This window comes from Lytechinus variegatus, chromosome 18 (genome assembly GCF_018143015.1).
Source record: "Lytechinus variegatus isolate NC3 chromosome 18, Lvar_3.0, whole genome shotgun sequence".
Lineage (NCBI taxonomy): Eukaryota > Metazoa > Echinodermata > Echinoidea > Temnopleuroida > Toxopneustidae > Lytechinus > Lytechinus variegatus.
Window position 1 is genome coordinate 18,991,458 of NC_054757.1, and position 16,428 is coordinate 19,007,885.

A 16,428-nucleotide genomic window follows, 5' to 3' on the forward strand; every position below is an offset into this window, starting at 1 on the left:
ATTTTTTTGGAAAAACAATTTGGTTTCATCAAAGTTTGCGTCATCAGTTTACTTGGTAAGTAGAATCTCCATAAACTTATCTATTAATATTAATTCACCCTCATTTTTAAGAAATGTCTTAAGACTAAATCTTTTGAGGGAAGCAGGGCTTGAATGTGGCCTATAGGTGTAATAAATGGAAGTTGAATAGAGACGACAATTTCATCGAGAATGCGTACCAGGGATTCACTAACCGCTAAACGTGAATGTAAATAAAATGAAACATTTTTTGCGATTTTATGGGTATACAGTTTCTTAACATTAATTTTACTGTTGGAGAAATCGACTCAAAACTTCTCAAGACACTAGAAAATGTTGCTTAAATTTCCATCAGAAACTAAAAAAATTCTGCTCGCGCTTCGCGATCGCATAAGTCATGGGTGTCGATCACGAAAGGGGGGGGGATGATAATACAGGCCAATAATTTAGGGTAGAAAAATTATAATAATGATGATGAAAAAAAGGAAATGTTTGATCATGATTATTATAGTATGCCATCAATCAGTTTGTTTCCCTCGCAATTTGTGTACAGTGTTATTAAATAAAAACATTCATTTCCAGGACTTTTAAAAAGATGGGTGGAGGTTCAAAATGAAAAAGAGTGAAATATTTATGTAATGATATTTTTTAACACATGACATAAAAGGACCCCGACGAAAAAAAAAACTTTTGTTGATCGGGTGTTGTGACTCCATCAGATACCTCTCATGAAATATTGAGGTTCAGTGAGCTCAATATAATATGATCATATTTTAATATTTTTTTTAAATAAGTGAAATCAATTAATGGTTTCAGAAAGAATAATGATTTATTTGTCTCTAAAGCGTATCTTCGGATATGAACATCGTATGTTTTTTCCCATGTTACTCTTGTTATTGTTATGGACTTGAATAACTAAACTTATTTGAGTTTTTCTTATTTTGGCAAAAAGAAATCTCTTTTGAGTTTGGAAAGTGATGACAGTTTTGCATTCTATAATTATGAGCACACTCGTGCGGTACTTAAATTTCATTTTAACACATATATTAGCTGATCGATATTACACACTGATGGTTCGAGAAAGTGTTGGAGAAATATCATAACATGACAGTTGAATTATTATTGTTTTTATGTCTGTTTCTGTTTTTGTTTCATTCACTTATAAAGCATTTAATACATGTTAAATTCCAGGGTTAAAATCGTCTAAGGAATGACGGTAAGCCCGATGGCGCACGAGAAGCCACATGCAGTTTGTAATTTGTGTCCGAATCTGCATTTTATCATTATGCATTAAGAAGAAAAAGATATTGCTAGTCGGGTTAGATATAAGAGAGAGGTTGTATACATCATGCTCAATAACAGATCATTTGTACATGGTCCAGGCAATCTTTGTCATTTTTTTGGTATGAGTTTAGAATAGGCTTACTTGTAACACAAATTGAATTTTCAAAAAAAAATTATATAAGTACAGTACACTGCAACAATGAAGGAATTTCCAAGAACACCATGCATATCAACCACTCCCAAATGTCCTAACTTCTGATTTTAGTGGGGGTAATGTTGGAAGATCCCCATTCACAAGAACATTTGTGTCAATCATCCCCCCCAACCAAGAATACCGATCGACACCCATGCACATTGTTAAATTGAGTATATGCATATCTTATTTTTTTCTTTATATAAAAAAACGTGTGAAAATGTTAAGTTTTCAAGTCAAAACATCAAAAGTTGTCAGCTCGCCGTTCTGTACCGACAGTGATAAGATTGTCACGGTTTAAAGTCTAAATCTAAAAAAAAATCAGCTCGCACTTCGCGCTCGGCCGCTTGCATCATAATATTTAGTTCAAATGTTGCCTAAAATTCCCTCAGAATATCAAAAATTTCCTCTCGTACTTTTGTACCGACAGTGAACCATTTCCCTTCATGTTGCTTAAAATGTTCACTTTCGGATCAGTAAATCAAACTTTCAGCTCGCGCTTCGCGTTCGCATGATGTTTATTGAGATAAACAGCTTGATCAATTACAGATGCAGAAACTGAGTTTGTGTTAATGTAAAAAGTTTTCACGTCAAAATATCCAAAACTTAATCTCGCGCTTCGGAATAGGAGAGAAACGTATTTTTTTCATGGATCACTGCGAACAGTCTTTAACAGGTCTTTTTGCTGGCCGGTATATTCAAATTTTCAGCTCGCGCTCGCATGGATCGTTTGGTTAGATACCCCCATGATGGTTAGAAAAGCTGTTCACAATGTTTAATTTTCAGGGCTAAATATATAAAACATCCAAAAATTTGAGCTCGCGCTTCCTGCTCGCGTGGTAATTTATATTCAGGCCACAAGAAGTGCCTTATTTTGCTCCCGAAACGAAAATTTAGTTAGGACTGACCTCTTAAAAAAGAAAATCAGATTTCGGCTGCCGCGGCCTCTCCCATCAATAAAAGCTGCAACTGATCCTGGGTATGACGAAAAAAAGGAGAATGTAGAACACTGCCAAGATCGTCGGTAAACGCCTCCGATATTTGTCGGTAATCAGGTCCTCCACCCCCCCCCCCACTGGAAAAGGCCTAGCGACACCCCTGTTCAGCCCCGGTGTTCAGCACCTTAACTCCCAGGGCCATGGTTGGAGCATTTTTTTTTTAAACCTGTGATCCTAAACAAATCATTTCAAAAAGACTCTACAAAATATCGGTTGGACGTACATAATTTATAGAATCGTCCTTTGCTAATTACAAAAATATAGATAAATCGGGTTTTGCGTCTTTCCAAAACTGCAGTTGCAAGATACATTTATAATTTTGTTTTAATTGTTTTTTTAACTGTTTCATTCATTTTTTACATGCATGCAGTTGAAACACACGGCACAAGGGACGGCATCGTGCAGACAGACTCCGGGACACATTCCAAATAACTTCCTGGCTGGGCAAAAAGGAATATTGATAATCGAAGAAGGTTTAAATCCATTATAAATTGTTGTTGTCGTTGCTAGTCAAAGACCAACCTTCAACAATGTACAACCGACACCAACCACACTCCGGACGTCTCATCAAATGCAGCAGCGATGATATCGTCTATGATTCTTGGTTGCACCAACACAATAATTCAATCACTACTGATGTTAGCCAGTCTGTTAGACTCTCAGAGCTGGGATTACCGTTTGATAAATCATGCTTTTCACCTCAAAGACTGAATTTGTCTTCATTCCCGTGTTCTCAGAGCGATTATGAATCAGTGACGGCGCTGTCTTCTAGTCCCGATTCACCCTCTTCAAGTGGAGACGAAGTTGGCATCTCCAGATTTGGAGAACCGGGATCACGTTTTCCCGCCAAAGTACTTCCCATCGTCCCGAAAGCAGCTGCGTCCGACGCCGATACGCGCCGACTGCGAACGAATCACCGCGAACGAAAGCGAATGCGGAGTCTGAACGACGCTATGGACAGACTTCGGAACGTCGTCCCGCATTACCCGTCGAAACGACGTCTGAGCAAGATGGAGACGCTGCTCCTGGCTCAAAGTTATATCCTGGCTTTGAGTAATCTTCTGCAGGACAAAGGAAGCAGCGAAAAGGTGGGCATCACTATTCGTGCCACAGCGGCATCACCAACATTCATTAATAAAACTGATTCCAACACGGCGTCATCAGATGCTGAATTCAGAACTTTTTAGACTTCTGTCTCAAATTCATATTGTACAGGGAATAAAAAGTATTGTACAGTAGAGTAATAGCTAACTGATTGAAAATCCAGCCGATTTGTAGGCAGGGGATGAAATATAAATGTTTACAAGAACCATAACTACTACTAACCCGGACATAATTATCATGCAGCGAAATGACTGGATCAAATTACATAAAGAAAAATAAATACAAGTCTAATGAAAAATAGAAACAAGTATTTCAAATTATCAATTTAATTTCATTTAAAAAAAAAAAATTTCAATGAATAGATTCATATAAAAAAAAATATTTAAAAATAATTACCAATACAATTTAAGGTAATACATGAATAGTATTGTTTTGATCAATGATGCTCTGACGAATGCAAATACACAGAGAATAAATGGAGCAGAATTTATACATCTTTTGGCGAAGGGGATACACGTGCATGACTTACATTAAATGTTGAATACAAACAACACCTGTCCAAAAAGTGATTTTGTTATTGATAGTGGTGTTTGTGGCTGTGTGATACGCGTTATTGTTGACAATGATGTGATGATGAAGGAGATGATGATGGCGGTTGATAAAGATAACGATATGGATGATGGTGATGACGATTATGGTGGTGGTAGTGGCGGTGGTGATGAAGATAAGGATGAGGTAGATGATTATGAGAATGACGATTATGATCGTGGTGCTGGTGATGATGATGACGGCGACAAGGACGACGGTAATGATGATGATGCTGATGGTGAAGATGATGACGTTCCTGGTGATGGTGGTGGTGGCGGCGGTGATAATGATGATGATGATGATGATGATGATAATGATGATGATGGTGATGATGGTGATGATGATGATAATGTTGATGATGGTGATGATGACGGTGATGATGATGAAGATAATGATGACGGTGATGATGATGAAGATAATGATGATGATGATGATGATGATGGTGATGATGATGATGATGACAACGATGACGATAATGAGGGCGGCGCTGATGATAACAATAACTTTTATCATGATGCATGTTTCTAGATGATTTTGACAGTGATGACGATGGTGATTAACCGCATTATGAAACTGGTGATTGCAGTGACGTCGATTTAAAAAAATACTTATAAATATAAGAAAAATTGTCATAAAAAGGGAGCATTCGCAGTGTCAACATGTGTTGTTCCGCGCAAAATATGACTGAACTACATTGGTTTTATGACTATAATGATTCTATAGTGATAAAAAAAACAATGACAAACATTATGGTTCTGCGAAGGTAAAATGATGTAGTTAGTTGTGATTACACCTCAGGTAAAATTAACATTTTAAGGTAATTTTGATTCCAATGAAAACATGGCTCTTCAACGAAGTCTAAATTTTGCTTTGGAAAAGAGTGATAAACACAAACACACGCCGACAGGAAACTCATTAAAACGTTACCAGTTTCCGTTAAACAATAGAAAATATAACCACCAAACCAAAACACACACAAAATCACTATTTTGTCATAACTCCGTAGGCTTAGCTAATTGTCCGTTAAGTGCCAAAATAAGTATAATTTCTATTTTTATGAAAACCCTCAGTCTTTGTTGAAAGAATGACCTGGTATGGGGGGGGGGGGTTGGGCATGATTTTACCATGTGAGAGCGAAGTTGGCTCCATTGGTAAGGTGTCTGCCTGTCGAACCAAAGATCGTGGGTTCGAGTCCACCCCGGGCGGATGACTGAAGCCAGTTCGTTGTGTGTAAACCCCGGGTGTAAACGTCTCTCCCCTGTTTCATAGGTGCAGGCTATTTTACAGTGGAAAACACTCCGTCCCTCGGATAGGACGTTAAATGGAAGCCATGTGTCGACGAAAGTCGCCACCTTTGCACGTTAAAACCCACTGCACTTTTCGATTAGTATGAATCGAATATACATCGTATATCTAAATAGAAAATATTCTTGACAGACGTGCATTTCAGGTGATGGCGATGCTGGCTTTCCATAGTTGTGGACTCGTTGTTGATTGGATCAATCTCAACTCTTTGTAAGACGGGGCCCAGAACACATGCTCCGAAGTTCGTAAGCCAGAAATTAAAATAATTATTAGGGCACTACGCGTGGATGCCCCCATAAAGACAGTGGAGTCATTTTAGGTCAACCCATTATTTTGCAAATGACTTCTACAATAATATTCCCTGCGAAATAGTCTGTACAGGAATTATACTCTATTAACCAAATCAAACAAATCATGATAAAAATTATACCCCCAATTACATGTCGACCTTTTCGTCATCGTTTCGTAGTCCACTATGCCTACTGTTCGTTGTATCTTTTAATCATCAATAATATCATTATTGGTAACTAGGGGGGGGGGGGTGGTGCTAGGCCAGAAATGGGGGGGGGGGGCTGATCTACTAGGAAAAAAACAATCAGGTGGTCATTTTGTATGTTTTTTTAACAGGTTTATTGAAAAAGGAGGGTGGGTTTGGAACCCTCTATGGTTTTATCATGAACCTAATATATATAATTGGAGGGGTACTCCGGGCTGAAAATAATTATATCTAATTAAATAGAGTAAAATTCGCTGAGCAAAAGGTTGAAAACCTTATTAAAATCAGATAGAAAATAAAAACGTTATTGACTTTTTGTGAAAACAGTTATATGCACGTCTACATGAATATTCATTAAGTGAGTCGATTATGTCACATCCCCATTTTCCTTTTCTTATCGAATTTACTCAAAAACACAATTATTTCATTTTTTAAATAAATATGTGAATGGTATGTCTCCCTTATGATAAAATAAGTTTCAGCTGTGACTCTCTAAAGCGTTGAGTCAGTTGCCAATCCATTTTTAAGCTCTTGGATGAAAACAAAGAATAAACAAAATTTCATGTGAAAAAAAATCATCAGTTTGCACATTGAATATTCATGAAGACATGCCTAGAACAGTTTCACCAAAATAATGCACGTCTTTAAAATGCCATAAATTTGTCATTCCTTGTCTGATTTCGATCAAATTTTCAGTGTTTCGTTTGTCTGATTTTTCTTTTTCTGTTCAAATGATGATAATTTTCAGCCTTTAAGCATTAATCAGGGTTTACTTTCAACGATTGAGATCTTCATAAGTTGCTAGATTATCATCATCATCATCTGCTACTTCTGTTTTTAGACATTACATTATCGAATTTGAGATGGGGGTATTGGACATAATCACTGCGCGTGCCTTATAAATTTTATAAGGCACGCGCAGTGATTCAGTGAAAATTTTGGTCGTGGGGGAGGGGGGGGGGGATGATGTATGTAAATTGGAAATTAGAGCGATGTGTCCGGTCTCCATCGTGATATCGTTCATGATAATAATGTACCCAGGGACCTGGGAACGATTTTTTTGCTGGGGGTGCTGAAATAAATATAACAAGCAAAAGAAAAAAAAAGAATGCAAAAAGAGGGTTTCCACTACAAAATTAAGGTCGTTTGGGTTCCAAGGAATTTGACAAGCAAAATCAAATAAATATATAGGGTTTCACTAAAAAATGAAGGTCGTTTTGGTCCCAAGAAATAAGTTGACAAGCAAGCAACAACAAAAAAAAAAACACATAACAAAATAAACCTATGGTTTCAACACAAAATGTTGGTCATTATCAATACATTTCTTCAATTTGACATACCAACCAGAATTCCAGGGGTGCTGCATATGGAAAATAATACATGCAGCACCGCCTGGGGAAAAAAACTTGGGGTGCTTCAGCTCCCCCAGCACCCCCGCTTCTCATGGTAATGTGTGTCCCGTGTTAGCACAAAGGTTAGCGGTAAATCGTACGCTTGATTTTCATGATTAAATTGTACATTATAATAAATAAAATCAAAATGTTCTGCAATTGACTACTAAGCTTTGTGTTACGGGCCCCAGGTTATTCTATTTTTTTTTATCAATGACTATAAACTGAACTCATGATTTTAAAGATTAACAGAAAAATTAATTGAGAGGACGAACATGAATTTTTCAAGGTTCAGATTTTCCGTCTTTTATCCCTTACATGATGCCATTTGTACAAAAAAATAGTTTTACAACAAGGAAGAAGATTTGGGTGGCTTTTAAGCTATTACATCTCACAATTTATTTTTAATTCGTGTTTTTTTTTCTATTCCGTGGCTGAATTTTCATTGTTATGTGCTTCAATTCCATTTTATGTACATATATTTTTCATGTTTGGAAATGTTTCATCCGATGAAAGACAAATTTCTGCATTGCAGATGCCAATAATTCAATTCAATTCAATATACCGTATATGTTATGCTCTTTCATATGTGTTTACTTTTTACTTTGTATTGTATATGGACCCCATGGAAGAACAGTATAGTAATGTCGACTAAACTGAAAATGGGCAATCCATCCGTTTTGCTTTTTTATACGTAAAATAAATACTATACTATACTATAAAATCATGTAGACCAAATTACGCTAAGAGGAGATGTGTCACGAACGTCATAGGGAGATTTATTCATGTGGTGTACATTTGGATCATATGGATGCACGGGGAACTTGATTGATGTGGCTATCCGTGCAATGAGAAAGGCATGGTATTTATGGATCCTACAATTTAATGTCAACAGATGAGCCACGAATTATCACTTGTGATTTATAACACTCAATATAAGGGGGAGGGGGAATAAAGATGTACAGATAGTATAAAACAAACCAATTATTTCTGTTAGATTTTTAACAATACACGATCGATCAATTGTATTTTGTTCACTTCTTTCGAGGGCATGATTGTGTGGCTCGCGTGATAACAGGCCATTTTGTAAATGTGGTCGTAAACCGAGATATTCAACTGCGTGATCTCGGTTTACGACCAATGATGATCAATCCTATTTCATAAAGGGGAACAAAATTAACCCATTGAAAGAATACTAACAATGTGTTAAGTCATGTTCGACAGCGCATTTCAAAGTCCACGACGGGTAACCCACCTCCCCCCTCAGAAGAGAAAGAGAGAGAGAAGATGAAAACAAAATGGGGCAGGTGAATTATTCTTTAAAATTTAAAGTCGCCATCGTCTTGTCAATGTTAAAGGATAAAAAAAGTTGATTTGAATAAAACAAAAGAAATCCAACGAGCATAAAAATGAAAATTTCATAAAAATCGGATGTAAAATAAGAAAGCTATGACATTTCGCTTGATTTCACATAACAGTATAATTATGCACATCCCGGTCGGTATGCAAACGAGGGAACTGATGACATTACTCACTTTTCCTTTTGTATTTTATTATATGAAATATGAAATATTTTGATTTTCTCGTCATTGTCCTGTGAAGTTAAGTTTTATTTCTCCCTTGACTTGTGAAATTACCATTGTTAACATTATATGGTTCAGTCTAATTGGTACTTATTGTCAAATCTGTAAAAAAAATGAATGAAATATTTTATAATTCAAACAGTAAAAAACTAAATAAATAGAGATTGAGGGACATCATCGATTCTCTCATTTGTATGTGACTAAATTGTGCATATAACTATTTTGTGAAAAATAAGCGAAACATTAAAATCCTAGGTTTAGGATGTATTAACTTTCGTATTTTAATACATCCGATTTCGATGAGCATTATGCTTGTCTGATTTTTCTATGTTGATTCAAATCAACATTTTTCTGAGGTGGATTTGTTGCAGTATTAAATCATGATCTAAAGCATAATACAGAGGCGTCGATCCTGGGGGGCAGGGGGGGGGGTCGGCGATCGCCCCACCAATGAAAATATTGGGTGGGGGGGGCAAACATATCATTTTGCCCCCCCCCCAATAATTCCGGATATGCATTAAAAAAACAAGATTGTAATGTTCAGCAAGCGAGATTGAAATACACAACTCGTTCTTTATTTAAAATCATGCTCAAAACGTCCACTTTTCAGATTGGAATATAAATTTTCAGCTCGCGATTCGCGCTCGCATCATTTCTGTAGCAGACCATACTTTTCATGATTAAATAGGTAAATGTAAATGTCCCGTTTTCAGTTCTAAGCCTCAAAAGAACTCCTGCTTTGATTTGCAATCATCTTTTCTTGGATATATATCTTGTTCTTTATCAAAAACGTCCATTAAACTCATTTTTTCAGAACCAAATTTCATTTTTTTTCAGCTCACGCTTTGCGCTCGCACCTTTTCTTCTTTTAGATACAAATCTTAATCATTGGTACCAAAAATGCTTAGAATATCAAGTTTTCAGGTCAGAATATTAAGAAATTTCAGCTCACTCTCGGCACTCGTACTATCTGTGTAGTGAGATATGTATCCTCCTCATGAGTTACTACAGACAGTCCTAAACAGGCAAGCTTGTCAGTATACTAAATATATATATATATATATGTGTGTGTGTGTGGGGGGGGTATGGATGGATGTTTTGCACGATCGAGCGCCTTTGGAACGTTAATGATTTTGCCCCCCCCCCCAATCTGAACAAGTGGAATGCCTCTGGCCGTCTCACCTGCATCACGCGATTCAACATAGCAGCAGTGCTGACTTTGAATAACTCGCACAAGATGTTTAGTGATACTTGGTTACTCTTATTTCCACGTTTTATGAACTATACCAATACACTTTACAGAGATAGAATGGTAATTCAACAAATACCCCCAATGTGGCCAAAGTTCATTGACCTCACATGACCTTTGACCTTGATCATGTGACCTGAAACTTGCACAGGATATTCAGTGATACTTGATTACTCTTATGTCCAAGTTTTATGAACTAGACCAACATACTTTTAAAGTTATGATGGTAATTCAACAGATACCCCCAAATCGGCCAAAGTTCATTGACTCTAAATGACCTTTGACCTTGGTCATGTGACGTGAAACTCATGCAGGATGTTTGGTGATACTTGATTAACCTTATGTCCAAGCTCAATGAACTAGTTTTATATATTTTTTAAGTTATGGTGACATTTCAAAAACCTAACCTCAGGTTAAGATTTTGATGTTGATTCCCCCAACATGGTCTAAGTTCATTGACCCTAAATGGCCTTTGACCTTGGTCATGTGACATGAAACTCTAATAGGATGTTCAGTTATATTTGATTAACCTTATGGCCAAGTTTCATGAACTAGGTCCATATACTATCTAAGTTATGATGTCATTTCAAAAAACTTAACCGTAGGTTAAGATTTGATGTTGACGCCGCCGCCGCCGCCGTCGGGAAAGCGGCGCCTATAGTCTCACTCTGCTATGCAGGTGAGACAAAAATGGATCGACGCCCCTGGCATAATATCACACATAATGATACAGAAGCGTCTTCCACATTACGCAGAACATATTCATGGAATTCAGCACAAGGCAGGGACGTCGATCTATTTTTCAGATGGGGAGGGGGGGGGGGGCAAAATCATGAATCAATGTTCCAAGGGCACTTGATCACACAAAACAAACCTGAAAGCAGGAAAAAGGTATATCTGTTAACTGTTTGTAGTAACTCATAAAGAGGATACATATCTCACTACACAGATAATGCGAATGTCGAATACGCGCTGATTTTTTTTATATTCTGCCCTGAAAGCTTGATATTTCTAAGCATTTTGGTACCAATGATTAAGATGGGTATTTAAAAGAACAACAGATGCTAACGCGAAGCGCGAGCTGAAATTTTGATATTTCAATCTGAAAAAAATGACAGTTTAATGGACATTTTAATAAAGGACAATTATATATCCAACAATAGATTATTGCATATCGAAGCGGGATTCCTTTTGAGGTTTAGAACTGAAAACGGGACATTCTATTCACCTATTTAATCATGAAAAGTATGGGGTTTTGCTACAGAAATGATGCGAGCGCGAAGCTAGCTGAAATTTTGTTTATATTCCAATCTAAAAAGCGGACATTTCGAGCACGATCTTAAAGGACAAGTCCACCCCAACAAAACCTTGATTTGAATAAAAAGAGAAAAATTCAACAAGCATAACACTGAAAATTTCATCAAAATCGGATGTAAAATAAGAAAGTTATGACATTTCAAAGTTTCGCTTCATCTCACAAAAACAGTTATATGAACGAGCCAGCTACATCCAAATGAGAGAGTCGCTGATGTCATTCACTCATTATTTCTTTTGTTTTTTATTATTTGAAATATGAAATATTTTGATTTTCTCGTCATTGTCATGTGAAATGAAGTTTCATTCCTCAATGAACACGTGGAATTCAATTATTTTTTAACATTTTGTGCTTCAGGCAAGGAGGTCCTAATCGTCAAATTCATTAAAACTGAAATATTGTATAATTCAAACAATAAAAAACAAAAGAAATAGTGATTGAGTGACATCATCAACTCTCTCATTTGGATGTAACTGGCCGTTCATATAACTATTTTGTTAAAAATAAGCGAAACTTTGAAATGTCATAACTATCTTATTTTACATCCGATTTTGATGAAATCTTCAGCATTGTGCTTGTCTGATTTTTCTCTATTGATTCAAATCAACATTTTTTTGAGGTGGACTTGACCTTTAAATAAAGAACGAGTACTGTTGTGTATTTGTATCTCGCTTTCTGACTTCTGTATAACATTATACAATCTTATTTTATTTTTGCACATGCGGAATTATTGGGGGGGGGGGGGCAAAAAAATTATGTTTGCCCCAACATTTTCATTGGTGGTGCGATCGCCCCCCTGCCTCCCCCCACCCACAAGGCCTTTAACAGATAAGCCACGAATTATCACTTGTGATTTATAACACTCAAGGCATAAGAATGAAAATAAAAGACAAGATGTACAGAAAATACAAAAGAAAACAATTATTGTTCGTTTGATTTTTAACAATACACAATCAGCTGTATTTTGTTCACATTTTTCGAAAGCATGTGCGCTCGTGATGAGGTGCGCACAAATGAACTTGGTCGTAAACCGAGATAGTGCTTTTAAAATCACTGCTTGTGCATAATTTTAAAAGCATTATCTCGGTTTACGACCAATGATGATTAATCAAATTTCATAAAGGGGAAGATTTTAACCCATTCAAAGAAAACCAACAATGCGTTCAGTCATGTTTGCCGACAGTGCGTGTCAAAGTCCTTGACAGGTGATTAAGCCTCTCCCCCTCAAAATAAGAGAGATAAAAATAAAGAGAAAGGAGGGGGAAAAGACAACATTTGAATTGGAAATAGGTGAACTATCTTTTAAATTCAGAGTCGCCATCGATGTTGCCATGACTTAAAACAAATCTAAAGAAATATTAATGGAATTCAACACAAGGCCTTCAACAGACAAGCTACTTATTATCACTTGTGATTTATAACACTCAAGGCATAAGGGGGAAAATAAAAAAGACAAATGTACAGATAATTTATAAAAGAAAATAATTGATTTTGAGATGTAAGAGCGTTTGAAACTGTAATCTCGGAACATAATCATTTGTCTGTCGCTTAGTAATAGTACATATGGCCGTATGGTATAACTTGAATTATCTATCAGGGTTATTATCAGACAAGGAAGCGGGCAAAAACTCGTTCCTGGGGCCCACCCCCATTGCCTTGTTCTAGAAAGCAGTGCCATAATGAACCAACAATTTTGAGGGGGCTTGATATGGCGTATCGGGTGACATTTATAAAAAAAAAAGTTGCGAGCGAGCAAAGATTTCGACATTGTCATTACAAAAATCAAATTTTGTGATAGATTTTGACATAAAATTCAGAAAAACAATATTACATTTCATGCTTTCTCTCTTTCTTTTTTAGTTCCTTTTGTCTCTTTTTTCAGGGTGGTGATTTGAGGGGAAAGAGCCCCAGCCCCCCTCTCGCATCTGTACACCAATGATCAGGGTTATAATAAAGCAAAGATGCGGGCAAAACTCTTCCTTGGGGCCCCGCGTTGAGTGGTGGGTGATTCATAAAGCTGTTTCTAAGTTAACTTTGAGAACGACAGGTGAACCTTTCTTACGTGCTAAATAATCACCAATAAACATTATTTACCACAAAAAAGGATCACCAGTCGTTCTTAAAGTCACTCTTAACCTACGAACAGCTTTATGAAACGGCCCCCTGGTTTCATAACAAAATGAAGCGCAAGTCCAACGTACATTGGTCAAGAGACAAATAAATTCCTATGCATGAAAAAAGGGGGGAAAGGTGGAGGAAGGGGGGGGGGTAATGAAAAATGTTTTATCATTATGGTAAAATTTAGAAAGCCCTAAGCATAAAAAGGGGGAAAGGAAAAAAAAGGAAAAAGGGGGAAAATGGTAATGAAAATTGTTTTTATGATCATGGCGTTTTCATAAAACTACTCCAACAATCTGCACTTTGAAAGGCCACTATGGTCAAATTTAGAAAGCTCTAAGGATAAAAAAAGGGAAAGGGGGAAAAGGGGTAATGAAAATGTTTTATTATAGTATTTTCCCAATTCTACTCCAATAATCTGCAATTTGAAAGGCCACTATGGTCAAATTTAGAAAGCCCGAGTTGAGAAAACTTGTCACAGTTTTGGTTAAACAGCAGTAGTAACACCTGTTGCAGAAAGAGATGCAATCAATCGTAACTCTAACAATCATTCACAACTTGCTTTACAACCAATCAAAATCGCCCATTTGCGCTTGATTTTTTTTAAAGTTGCGTTTAGATGGAATTGGATAGGTCATGTCCTCAGAAAGCAAGATGACCATCATTGTTACACTGCTGGAATGAGGCCAGGGATTGTTGCTAGAGACCGCTAAAAATGGAAAGAAAGCATGGAGGTCATCATGGGCGTCAATCGGTGGGGGACGGGGGGACGTGTCCCCCCATGATTTTTCAGGGGGGGCACAATATCAAATGTCCCCCCATGTTTTTTGTCACAAAAGAAGTGTGACCATGGGGGAATATGTGCATACCTTCTCAAGGAAATGAGAGTTGATTCCCCTTAAAAATATAAAGAAAAAAAAATGCTGATTACGAATCTGGATGATGCCATCGTGTAACATTGAGCATTTTCCGCAAATTGGCAAAATCCAATATGGCCGCCAAAATATGCAAATTACCCATGAAACTCATAAAATTGTCCGCACATTGGCTGTGAAATGCTTGAAATTGTGTGGCAAGAAGGAAATACAATCTTAAAAAAATAATTTTTGACAAAATATTTACTTTCCTGACATTCAAAATGGCCGCCATCATGGGCGGAAATCTCTCCCCGAAGGAAGGGAGGACCAGGGGGATCCAACTCCCGCCAATAGGGCCGGGGGGAGCGAATTTTTTTCACCCATATTCTCCCCGATCGGCCGCTTAGAGTTGATTTTTGTTTGTTTCTTTGAAGGGGTTGTCCCAGTGGCGTAATGAGCCAAAAATTTTGAGGGGCTTCATGTGGCGTATCACGTAAAATTAATAAGAAGTTGCGAGCGAAGCGGGCGAGCAAAAATTTCAAAATGTTCATCAAAAAATAAAGGTTTGTAATAGATTTTGACATGGCATTTGGAAAATAATAGGCTTTACATTTCACCCTTATCCCTTTTCTTTTATCTTTTTTGTTTCTTGGTCGTGAAAAATTGGGGGTGGGGGCAAAACGCCGATGTCCTAACAGTCATTTCTAACTTTATTCTTATAAAAAAACATTAAAAAGTGTAATAATATCATAAGCCATATTTAAACAGTGCGAGTGCGAGCTGATATTTTTTTGGGATTTCATGTATTTTGTCCTGAAAATTGAATATTCTGGGCAATATGTGTGAACCTGAACAAGATGCGTATGTAGCTAAATAATTACTGGGAGCAGTTCTAGCATGATCTGTATGGGACCTGTTAAGGACGTTTTGCAGTTAGCCATTAAGACCATACATATTTCAACTATTAAATAATGCGAGCGCGATGCGCGAGCTGATTTTTTTTTTACATTTCGACCTAAAAAGTATGACATTCTGAGCACTATTTGTAATCGTTAACGGTATAGGTAAAAAAAAACAAGCAATTAATGCGAGCGCGAGCGGAACAATTGATATTTTAGACCTATAAATGGGAAACTCTATTCATGTTTTGTAAATCATAAAAAAGAGGGAAATTTGGTCTTTTCCGGCATTAATAATGCGAGTGCAAGGCGCGAGCAGAATTTTCTTTGATATTCTGTTCTGAAACTGGATAATTTTAGCACGTTTTGAAAAAAGATCAAGCTGCTTATCCCAATAAAAATGTGTGCGCGTGTTTTATAGTTAGGCAGAATCTGTGCATTCTGAATTCATTTCATTTTTTTGTCATGAAAATCAATAATGCAAGCGCGAAGCGCGAACCGGAAATACATGATATTCCGGTATGAAAAGGGTGAATTTAAGCACTCTCTAAAGCACTGCGTAGGGAAATTGTGAAGTGGATATGGATAGCACTTAATAAATGATGCGAGTGAGAAGCGCGAGCTGATATTTCTTTATTACTATTTTGACCTGAGAACTGGAATTTTTGGCCTAAGGACATTTCGTCATCATATGAAAATGATGACTATCCTCCTATTCCTATTCTGACAATTTTGTTATTAGGAATTCATGAAAATTTTATTTATTTATTAATGTTATAAGCATAATGAGTGAGCGAAATTTGTTAGCATTGAGGCCTGAAAACTGGATATTTTAAGCACTTTTGTAATCATGAATAGGATTTATGAGTTGATATATTTTAAACAATAATGCCAGCACAAATCGCGGACGAAATTTTTGATAAACAGTCATAAAAGGGGGATTTTAAGTACTTTGTTATAGAATTAATGTATAAAGAATCTTATAGAATAAACAGAGACAATATCATAGGCCTACTTGGCAAATCAAATA

At 36.7% G+C, this 16,428-nt stretch overlaps 1 protein-coding gene across 1 annotated transcript; it reads left to right on the top strand.

The window, feature by feature from the left end:
- The first annotated feature begins 2,953 nt into the window (after nucleotides 1–2,953).
- On the top strand, nucleotides 2,954–3,680 carry LOC121432218 (neurogenic differentiation factor 6-A-like). Its single transcript, XM_041630072.1, has one exon. The coding sequence runs from the start codon at nucleotides 3,024–3,026 to the stop codon at nucleotides 3,678–3,680; it is 657 nt and encodes a 218-aa protein (XP_041486006.1). The 5' UTR covers nucleotides 2,954–3,023.
- The last annotated feature ends 12,748 nt before the right edge of the window (nucleotides 3,681–16,428 follow it).